The 12,187-nt window shown below is 39.6% G+C and overlaps 1 protein-coding gene across 1 annotated transcript in view; it reads left to right on the top strand.

The window, feature by feature from the left end:
* WSCD2 (WSC domain containing 2) overlaps nucleotides 1–12,187 on the top strand; it is a 202,964-nt gene that overhangs the window by 138,011 nt on the left and 52,766 nt on the right. Inside the window, exon 6 of the mRNA XM_018554282.1 lies at nucleotides 1,333–1,454. Within this exon, the coding sequence (XP_018409784.1) occupies nucleotides 1,333–1,454 (122 nt within the window). The remainder of the gene's footprint in view (nucleotides 1–1,332; nucleotides 1,455–12,187) is intronic.

The raw sequence follows: 12,187 nt of genomic DNA, 5'->3' as shown, positions 1-12,187 counted from the left end.
TTTGCGTTTCCCACACATTTTTTTATGCGGGAGACCGCACGGCACGAAAAAGCTAAAATCTTACATCTGCACGGATTCAGCTCCTTTGCGGCTATTACTATAGCTGCAAACGTGCGGAATCTGCCACCGAAATCGCGCTTCTACTATTTTTGTACTAAGTGTGTTATGCTATGCTGCATGTATGCCAATAAATTAACGTAATTGATTTGTATTGGAGTGCCGACATCCATATTTTTACTTGTGCAAAGACACGGTGGCCATCTGTCGACTGCCGCTGCACCCACTTAACGTCTGTGGATAAGTGGTTCGGAGTGCGTTGGGTATATGGACTGTGAACTATTTTGCAGACCGCATGGTCCCCGCAATAGTCTGAACAATGCACATTAAAATGCATTGTTTTTTATGTTTAGAGCAGTTTCACATGTAACACTCCTGTGTGAATGGAGCCTTAGGGTGTGTTTTCTGATGGTGGCAAAAATGGACCATACCTGGGTAATGTAAGTTAAAACGGCTACCTGAAGATTCTATCAAAAACCAGTGTGACAGGGTCACAATGCTCTAGCACAATTGAGAGACAGGGTCGAAAATGTCAGAATCTGATTGCAGTCTCAGTTCAATCCACCAGATTTCCAGATAAATCACAGCTATCCAATTTTCTTTAATTTGGGTTCAACCAATTGCCCGATTTATGCTTGATCATGTAATCAATTACAGCTGGGAAGACTGATTGATGAAATCTGGTTTTCTGTGGTTTGCACAGCTTGAAACTTGTGTATTCCATGGAGTTTATTTACTAAAAGCAATATTGCAAGGGAATTTGTACTGTGCATGGGAATATTATTTTAGCTTATTGAACATGGTAAAATGTCACTTTGTAAAGAATACCCAATCATGTGCAAGGAAAATTTTAAAAATAGTATTTTTGCTCGCACATGATTGGATACTGGAAGTCAGCAGAGTTTTACCTCATTCACTAAACTAAGGGGAAACGTCCCTTGCAAAGTGAACAGCTTATTTGCTTTAAGTAAACCAAACCCAAAAGGTTCAGTGAATTGTGAAAACAGATCTGCTTATTGTGCAAAATCACAATGGGCCAGCACTTAACTTACTAAACTCAATGATGTGATCATTAAAAAAATTCAACCAAATGCACAAATGGAGCTGCTTGCAAAAGTTTGCATATAGGTCGAGTCTTTCTACAGATTTAGTGGATTATCTGTGCTTGCACAACATATAAATTCAATGTTGACGTATGTGATTTATAATTCCTTAGCAATGTGCTGTAATGACATATTTCTGCTAAAGTTTTAACTCTTTTTTTGTTGCATGCAGATGGCAGCGCAATTTTTCGTGGGTGTTTCCGCCGGCCGGACAATATATCTTTAGCCCTCCCAGTTAGCAACATTATGTTGAATATGTCTGTGGATAAATGTGTGGATCGGTGCACAGAAAAGGTATGTCTGGTAATCTTCTTTATGTGGTATTAAAGTTTAAATAATTATTTACTCTGTACGTAAACAACATGACATTTTTACAAGAGAACTAGGAATGTAAAATATTTGGTGGTGGCCTGACATATCAGGATACCAATTTTCCCCGAGTTTGCTCAAGCCTACACAAAACTGTCAGTGACAACCCCCCCCCCATCCCGCCCCATCAGTTGCTGCAGCTACACTTTACAAAGGGGCCGGGTCTGCCCCTGCCGCAACTGATTGGGCCAGGAGAGGGATGTGTTAGTGACAGTAAGCCTGTGCCTACTGTATAGGTGCCACTGTCAGTGGGTTTCCTGTTCTAAAAACACTTACCCCTGGCCTCCAGTGTGCCTCTAGTTTCTTACAGAGTCACTATGTTGCTGCCCATCTTTTCTCTGTGATGTCACTTCTCCTTACTACAGCTTTTTGTAGCTGAATATTGCACTGTGCACCCATAGCTTGTAATTTGTCTGTTGGGGGTCTGTTTGGGTTTTCTCTTGTGACATTTCTACTCACGTCTGCCAAGAGACTACTAGGGTACTGATGTAACCTAAGCTTCTTGTTTCCCATCTCTGGAGTGCATTTTGTGTATGTGAAAGTAGTAAGAGTACACACATAGGAAACAAGTTGCATATTAAGCTGGTCACACACTGGCTGATTTTTGTATAAATGTTTATACATAACATCTGTTCAAAACATTTGATTATGCCATCAGAGATTTGCTGAATGTCATTCAAATTTTCGTTTTGATTTTAACATTGGACTTTTGGAATGAGTGGAATTTTCTGAACATTCACTGTTAGAATTGCATTAGTTCGAGAAAAAACTTCCATCCAGCACCTTCATTTTTTTTCATCACTGAGGTCAAACATGATAGTCAATTTGACCCCATTGACTATTAGAAAAACAAACGTTCCCACAACAAATAAATAAATAAAACAATTCTAATGATGTAGGCCAGCTTTAGTCTATTAAGAGCTGTTGACATTGTCAGTGCCTTCCTAGTCATTTCAAAAATATCGTATGTGACTTCAGAGCATGCAATATCAGATACCAACAGAGAATATAAGTAAATTTTTGTAAAATTAATCAAATTTAAGAAGGAGATGCTTTATAGATTTCATAGAGAAATATTGGACTTTTTCATTTTCAGCCACAAAATAGCTCACAAAACGTTGAGTGCCAGTTGTACATTAAGAACAAACGTAGAAATACCTTGCCGCACTCCTTACCGGGAAGCCCCAATTTAAATAAGGGGGGGATGCTCGCAGTGACCACGGATGGCGCCGCTAAACAGTACAAAGATAAACGGATGTCACCAGCACACCAATAGTGTTGAAGTCCAAAGTGTTTGTTTATTGGAACATCATGTCACCAGAACTAGCGCTTTTGGGGCCACACAGGGTCCCCTTCATCAGGCTCAGCAACGTCATTGCTGAGCCTGATGAAGGGAACCCTGCGTGGCCCCGAAAACGCTAGTTCTGGTGACATGATATTCCAATAAACGAACACTTTGGACTTCAACACTTTTGGTGTGCTGGTGACATCCGTTTATTATAGTTATACATTAAGAGCACTGACGTCTTGGCTTCTAAAATCAATCAAACAATGTCTAACATCATGGCATGTATGTCCTAAAGTGTATTTTCACTTTTACAGTCAAACTTGAGAAAACCCCTCTATGTGTTTGTTATGCGTTCCTAAGCACACATCATAACAGAAAAGAATTAAAAAAATAAATGTTTTACCTTTTTTAGATGTTTCTGTTGAGCATGCCTTTAAAGAGACTGCAAGCTTTTCTGTACATCTTCAAAGTGACAGGAAACTGTCTGTCCTCCCAGAAAGACTAGAGACACTCTGATCTTCCTCTCATTAAGATACAATGCTTCTAGATCTTTATTCTTTTCTTAGTTCAATCCGTGTACAAATCTAGTTTGCAACTGATAGTAAGATCTGCTAGCACAGTACAGACAGCGTTCATTTTGGTAACCTCCGCTAAGTTATGTTATGTGAAAAACATGTAACAAATATAAAATAGCTGTTATCCCAATTTGGCTGTAAAAGTGGAAATACACTTTAAAATACCCATTCTACCAGTGTTATATACCCAATACTAGCCTACCTGAATATGTCTACTGCACAGCAGAACTAAGACCAAGAGAAGAAGAATCAGCTATCGCAACTCTATTGCCTAATCAGGGATCATACATGCATTCTCAAAGGAAACCTGTGCTAAGAAAAATAGAAGACTGCTATTACCAATCTCCTCCTGAAATTGCTAGAGCAGATGTCTGGCTGTCATGATGAGCAACTCGCTTTGTTACTTTCTAGATCACTGGACGGGTACAAATATGCAGCCAGTGAAGTCACAGTTCCTGATCTACAAATGTGTCCCAATATGTGACACTGAAAGTACTTATGATATTAGCCTAGCCAGAAAACTATTATTTTAGTAGAGGTAAGCAGTAGCAGTATCTGTGCTTCTAACAGAACATGTTGTTGTTTGTTTTTTTTAAGAGAGTAAAACGGAGGGATGACCTTCTTATTAGTCTTACCCTGCTCCTTTATTGTCCCATCTCAGACTGGCATGGGTCTTAGTTAGTATGTTAACAGCTGTATCATTCGGCAATACAATGGAATGAATACTGGTATTTATTCACTTTAACACCAATTAAAGATCTGGTGAGAAATGCACTGGCTAAGTTTAGAGCGACGTTGCCCATTGCAATAAAACAAGGCAGCAGCTAGGTCCAACAGTAACAAAGAGGTTTAGTATACATAATGGGACTATAGACAGCACAATATATGAACCAAAGACCTCTCATCACTCATGTACCCAATGGATGTCTTCCTGACAGCAGTCAGTAGTCAATCAACTGCCTCAGCCGACCGAATGGTGATGGATGCAACACAGGCTGCAAATCCCCCGCCTGCATAAGACTAGAAAACAGATCACTCTGTCCCTAGACACAACTGGTATGTCTTCTGGAAGTCAGATTAGAGGGGCTGCCCTCTAAAACTTGAATGTGTCTTTCAGGTCTCCCCATTGATATGTCTCTGCACCAAAGCCTTGCTTCCCTCACCTCCTTTTCCGCAGGCACACTCTGCTTCCCCTTTATGTGTTCCCTAGGTGGGACCAACTCCAGCCACCAATATGGCAATCACAATCCTCTAGCCCCTGTGCTTCCTTACTCAGGCCTGTCATCATCAGCAGAGAGAGTGAGATTAAAGTGTATATAAAGCTAAAATGTAAAAGCTAGAGACTTTGCTCCTGTGTTCGTCATAATAAACATTTCCATTCAGTTAATGTATAGAAGCTTTCCAAGCCACTACAAATACCTGGTGATCAAGTCAATCTCCTATTGTTTCAAGGGCTTCCTGCTTGTTACTGGCCACGCTAAGCACAGATGAAGATCCATGCAAGCATGGTCAGAATGCCTGCAATTTCTTCACTCTAAGGAATCTTCAGTTCCATAGTCAGCCTGTGACATCACAGGCTAACATGCCCCCTGCCCATCCCTGCTCAAACTTGATTGACGTAGGAGCCCCTGATACCAACTGGTCTGTCAAAGCAGCTGTATTTGTTTGCAAGCAGCAAAGTGGACACAGTGAGTTAGGTGGATATAGATTCTCACAATAAATATACAGGCCCTCTTTCCTTTTGCTACCATCCTAAGCCTTTCCAGCATCTTCAAGTGGAGTGTCACAGCTGGTTAAAGCAGTAGCCATTGACAGCCTGTTGAAGTCCATAGGCTGATCCTTTGGCTGTAATCAACCCGCCCATCCAGCAGAAGAGTGATGGAAAAGAAGTGCTTGCGGTCACATGACTCCTTTATAAATCCTCTAATTTAGGTGCCTGACCAAAGTTTTACATAATGTGGAGTGTATATTATGTGATAGCCTGCTTGTTTGTTGGAGACTTTAACTCCAGTGCAGCTATAGTAGCCAGGTTGTGCAACTCCTGCTGCTTAAAAGGGCTGTTGGCTGGGCTACACTTAATAAAAATAACTTTGATTACTGTTAGTTTAAAGGAAATATTTTTTTAATTCAGTTAATAAAGTGGACCTTTTCCCCCTTTTACTAAGAATCACATCAGCATGCAGCTCTAAATGCTGACTTAAAATTATCTTACATCAAACACAGTCCATCTACTTCCTGGTTCAGTTCTGGCACAAATTATGTAATGTGCCATAAGCGTGGCATCTTGGGAAGGTTACATCAGCAGAGCATTGCTGGGAAATCTCATCTGTAATCTCATGAGATCTCAGGGAAAGGCATTTTCCTCCTCTGAGATGATGTGCATGGCCACATGTCCTAGTCAAATGTCTAGTCACATGTGCCAGAGGTCAAGGAAGAAAATGGAGAGCTAATAATCTGCCCTTAGTTAAAATGGCCACTCTCAGTAGACTGGGGAAGAAAAGAGAAATATGGTATGCAAAGAATGCAATGCCTGCAATTATCTAGAAGTCTGTGTCTGTAGATTGTCATTACTAAACATTTCTAAAGATGTGTGTGTTGTTATTTTAAAGATATGGGTAAAAGTCCACTAACATTTTGGCCATTGCTATCTTGTAAAGTAGGTAATTTCACAGTTTCACAACTATTAGCACAAGTAACTTCTTCCTATAGCAATGGCAAATTCTTCTTTCCTGTGCATGCAACTGATTTCCGTTTGTCCTTTGGACAGTACGTGGGATACAAAATTTGTTTGACAAAACTTTATATAGACCTAAAAATAATTTAAATCTATATATTGGATAAACCCAATTTTTCCTACTTCTATTATGAGTGTGATTTCCCATCCCTTTTCATACATTGTGTTACCTACCTTTGTACCTTCCAAACATTTTATGTGTCCATCTTACAGCTCCCTCGTCAACTCCTCCCATGCTCACCTCCAGGACTTCACTAGAGTCTCTCCCATTCCCTGGAACTCTTTACCCCAACCTGTCCGTATATCTCCCACTCTGACTGCCTTTAGGCGATCCCTTAAGACTCATATCTTTAGGGAAGCCTATTCCACCTCAACCTAACCACTCAACCATCACGTTCTCAAACAATTCATCCCCACACAGCTACCTCCTCATCTATCACTGGCCCCTCCCTTTTAGATTGTAAGCCCTCAGGAGCAGGGCCCTCCTTACCATCCTGTCTTGAATTGTATTGTGATTGTAATGTCTTCCTTATATTGTAAAGCGCTGTGCAAACTGTTGGCGCTATATAAATCCTGTATAATAATAATAATAATAAGATGCCCAAACCTGTACACCATATTGAAGATGCCATCTAACAAGTGACTCATACAGGGGCAATACTATAGTTGCATCACATATTTTTATCTCCCTTTATGTAAATTCCAAAGGATGTTCCAGTGGACATGAAAAGGGGGTGAACAAGGCAGAACTGGGTGTTTTATTAAGGTAAAATCTGTCTGGGAAAAGCTGATGGCTATTGAATCAGGAATCATATGTGTATTAAAAATTTTATGAATATCACTGTAAAGGGCTATTCTTTTTTTAAGTTGAGAATTAAACACAGAACTGAACTGGCAAGGCCAAGCACAGAAAAGCAAATTAGATTTTCTTCAAATGTCTTCAGCCATTAGTCAGATACTTTTTTACACCTCACACTTGCTTAATATTTTGAATCTTTATTTTTTATTGCCTGCTAAACTGATCGTTCAAGCTTGAGCCATGAAGTGGTGATTTTCATAGTAATTGATATTATATACCCAACCCATCAATTTGCTGCAGAGAACTGTTCTCTTGCATTATTTTCACTGTTGATAAACTTACTATAGATAATAAAGGAGATGCATCATTATAGATTTCTCATCCGATAAACATGATGGAATTTAGCACTCAAAGAACACATGGAAAATCTTCACCAATCTTCATTTGTCTATTTTACCTGCTAAGATTATTTAAATCACATGCAGAGTGTTATAGAGAATTATTATTAAAGCTGAACTCCAGGCAGATATAAAGGGCACAAATAAACCCAGATCTGTATCCATTAATACACTCTGACATGTATATATTTTTTTAAATGTAAGCAGTGTACCTACCTGAATTTGAATTGATATAATTATCTATCAGTCCCTGCACAGCATAACTCAATCTGTGGGATGGATACATATCACAATGAGCAAATATGTTGTGTTGCAGAGCAAGGAGCTTGCTGATAGGTGAATAGAGCAGAGTGACAGTGAGATGAGCTCATCATTCTGCTGTTCACTGTTCACTGTCCAATCCTAGGCTGGGGCAGGGACAAGACCTGTAAGTATTACTGAAATATAGCAGGATTACAATCAGGTCTTCTGCCCTTCCAGACAGGACTATGTATAAATCTCAAGACTGGATGGACAGAAATACAAATCCTTTGGCCAGTAAAACAACTCTCATATATGTGTTTTATCTGCATATTTATTTAAATGTTTACCTGGAGTTCTGCTTTAAGCTGTATCCAGATTAATGGCTTCTGATACCGGCAAACAGTGTAACAACAATTGTCCAATAACCAAATTATGTGGAGGACATGAAACCTGGTATAGGCTCTGGGTTTATGGTAAAACAGAAAAAAATAACTGATACATTTAAAAGTATAACAATATCGATTCCATACCTAAGATATCTATTAGGGATGTACCGATACCAAGTACCGTACTCGGTACAAGTACAGATACTTTTCGAGCTCCAAGACTAGACTAGAGAAAAATTCAAAAGTTAGGAGGCAGCTATCATTTGTAAGGAGCACACAGAGCTCCTGGGATTTGAACATCTCTGTTTTAATGTATGGTTTTGGTTTTATAAATATAAATAAAGGGATGCAGAGATACAATTTTTGCAAGTACAAGTACTTATACTTGCCCAAGTACTTACGAGTACTGATACATTTTTGTTTAGTGTCATGTGACAGTTTTTCTAAAACAATACAGACTAATGATTTCAGGACAGTGTGGGAGTGCCAGGGCCCAGTCACAGCTGCAACCCTGGTAGTTCTCATGAAAATGCCAAGTATCAGCACTGGCCTGAAAAGTATCGGCGTATCCCTAATATCTGTGGAAAAGGGTGCCGAGTTTTTCAATACTATGTTTGGGAGATGTATCATTTATCTAATCAATTACCATTTGTTCTATAATCAGCTCATCTATAAATCTTTGATATATAAAAAGGGTTTGTTTTTTTACCAGTTTTGAAAATAGGCACTTTGGATCTTTGCAAAATATTCTGCAGTGTTTTTTGAATATTTTTCACACTGAGAGATTTTTGCACTTGAACAGAAAATGAGAACATTGCATAGCTTGCTCACTACAAATAAATTCTGGTCTATTTTCTGGTTAGACAGGATTATAAATATCTACATTCAATGCCCTTTTGATCACTTGGTTGTACTGCCTTGATGTCACTCTACTGTGCGGAGGAGGGTTTATTCTCTCTTCCTAAGATAAAATAAAATATATATTTATATTGGTTTACTGATGACACTAAATCTGTGTGGCAAACAGCAATCATCCCAGTGACCCAGACTGACAACATATTATATAGAAAGAAATGGGTAATGGAAAAAGGAAATAAAGATTGAGAGGTTTGAATATATACTTACAGTATATAATGCTTTGATTTCCTTTATTTTAGCTTTAGCGTTTAATCATGATTACAAATTTCATACTCAAATTCTATCGAGTTTCCCAAATTTGGAAGATAAAACTGAATATGCATTTTTATAACTCTTGTAAAATATGACAGTTATGAGATACAGCTAATCCTGTACCTTGATACTTTTACTGGCTAAACGTTAAATATTTCCAGTCATAAACGTTGGTGTCTCGCATGTTTTATCATATTTGAGTTTACAGTGTGCTGGAATGATTTCAAAATCATCTGCTTTACTCTATTAAATTATCAGGGCACAGTTTTGAAATTCTGTATTTATATTTTTATTTTGCATATTTGCCCTAATATGTAGTTATCATTTTTCATTATTTTAGCTAAAATTGTGATCATGTTAAATAGAATATTGCCTAAGCATGGCAATGCAAACTATCTGCTCTGAAAATCAGTAGTTTTAAATTGGTACCTGTCCTTGGAAACCATTATAAAGCTGACCTGGGGGTTGGAGGCTGTACCATGACTAATATTCCTGATAATAGGGCACTTAATGAAGTTTAAGAGAATGTTCACATAGCTTATCAAATAAGGTGACGCTGTCTTCACCTCCATAATCCAATAATGTGTAAAAAAAAAAGTCCTTTTAAAAAAAAAAAATCTTAGCACAAGATTGAATGCTGAACCTTTTTCCATGAGCTATGTTAACATTCACTTTGCAAGGTGAGCAATCTTTACTTCTTTAGTAACTCAACCTCAGGCATCATAGCCACTTTAAGCTCCAAGGTTGCAGCTCCCCCCTTACTTCCCATTAATTATTAACTAATTAAGTAATGGATGAACAACGCTATTTTACTTATGCTATGCACCGGTTTCTTCAACTTTGCAGGCAATCCTGGGCTTTCCTCTAATTATTCCTAGCATAGTTTGTATATTGTGTATTTTAGATATGCAATTAAATGTACAGTTACAGGTCTAGAAGTGATAGCTAGGGGAAAAACTTCCCTTGGGGTAGTATTGGCGAGGTTTCACCCCTCCCTGATACAAATGTAGAATCATGATGTAGGCCACCATCCAAGAGGGAGCGCAAAGTTCCCCATTCTAAGGCCAACATGGCATAGAACCCCTTTGCCACATCTCCAGATGATGGCTGAATGCACCAGACTGACGGCATAGCTTAACGAGGATAATCTAATGGGAAAAGGCTGGATGCTCCTTCACTAGCTGGCTTTGGTTTGACACGTTTTTGGCTGAAACAGGAAAAACTGCCTGTCAGTGTAGCACATCACCACAACACACTGTGATGTGTTCCAAAACACCCTATATTTTGTCCCCCTGTGTGCCATAGCTGCCATTACATTTATTTAATCTGGTGACTTGCTCCACTTCCCACTTGTTCATGACACAGGCAAAGTTTCCCTTTTTGTGCTGCATGTCACCGCATACCTCTTTACTTCAGTTTTTTTTGCACAAAACGACACCCCCTTATCCCCCTCCTTGCCATAGCTGCTAATAAATTTAAGCAATCCCCTTTATTGAAAAACAAGGTCTGCAAGGACTAAAGTGAGAGTCAGAGGTGCTTTTAAACAGTGTTTAGCAAGTAGATATTTATTTTGTTGTTTATTTGTTATATGTTTAAATTTTTTATTGTAAGGTCATCCCTGCCAAATTGAAGCAAACATGGGTAAGGACAACAATGCAAACTAGGAGCAACCTTTAAAAAAAAATAAAAATAAAAGTCTGAAGTCTAAACACCACTCTGATCCTATGCAAAAAAAATAAAATAAAAGGGGCTTTCAACAAGATAAGGCTACCACCTTAGGCATTTGCCCCTCAGAGGTGATGGCTACAAGAAATTCCACCTTGCAGGTGAGAGTAGAGATAGGAATGTCTCTAATGTTTAAAAAAAAGGGCAGTTTCTGAAGTGCAGACTGAACCAATTTAGGGTATCGAAGTGTGAGAGGCCAATGGTCTTTAAACACGATAGAAAGGGCAGAAACATGACTAGAGACCTAGTGACATAGTGCTGAGACCAAAACACTGGTTCAGACCCACTTACCCAGTAGTTTTTCTGCCAGTGTCTGCCATTTAGTTGTCTGTTTTTGCCCATATTCTTCTAGACCAGTGGTTCTCAACCTGTGTAACCTCAGGACCCACATTTGTCCTTGGCCATTAAGTGGTGACCCAAGTCAACTTGCAATTGAACGCACGGTATTGCGGTACCGTGTTTTCCAGTGCGTGCAATTGAACTGTGGGTGGGAGGTGTGTTTGGGGTGCCATTACAACAAATGGAATGGATCCTCAGCTGGGGGTCCAGTGCTGGGCTGCTGTGCTGTGACGCAGCTCCATCCATACATGCATAGCTTGTACAACTCCCTTGCGAGCCCTGTAGAGGTGCCGGGAGCCAGAATGTGACGTCACTCCTATCCAGGCAGCTCTACAGGACACGTAACCAATGCATGTATGGATGGATGGAGCTCCCTCATGGTCATAGCTCCAGCCCACCCCACCTGAAGCTGACACTCGACGCCGGGCAGCATATTCTGAATGGCTGCTCTGCTTGAGAACTGACAGTGCTGTGCTAGGGGGAGGCTCAGAGACTCTCACCTAGAAAAGTGGAAGGCACATGGCAACCCACTGAACACGGGGTCGCGACCCACTTTTGGGTCACGACCCAGCAGTTGAGAACCAAGGTTCTAGACCATTATTTCTCAACCTATTTTAATCACAGCATCCGGTTAATGCATGCAAAATCTTAATGCACCCCAGTTGAAATTTGTTTTAAAATGTTACTTAGTATCAATGGAAAACCTGAGCCTGGAATAATGCCAAAACCGCCTTATTTTAGCAAGAATTGATATAAGGCACACTCAACGCTCCGGTTCCACATCCCTCAGTTGCTCCCCCCTTCATATCAGATGCCCCCCTTCATATTAGAAGCCTGACCCTTCATATCACAAACCCCTTTTAAACCACAGTCCCCTCTTAACCTTAGGAGCCCCATCACATCAGAAGTTCCCTTCACAGCAGAGCATCCCCTTTTCACATAAAAGTTGATCCTTCACATCAGAGTCACCCTTTTCTTATTATTGCCCACTTTTCACATGG

Source organism: Nanorana parkeri, unplaced genomic scaffold, assembly GCF_000935625.1.
Source record: "Nanorana parkeri isolate BGI_ZX_2015 unplaced genomic scaffold, ASM93562v1 scaffold152, whole genome shotgun sequence".
Taxonomy (NCBI): domain Eukaryota; kingdom Metazoa; phylum Chordata; class Amphibia; order Anura; family Dicroglossidae; genus Nanorana; species Nanorana parkeri.
This window is presented reverse-complemented; position numbering and strand designations above follow the sequence as displayed.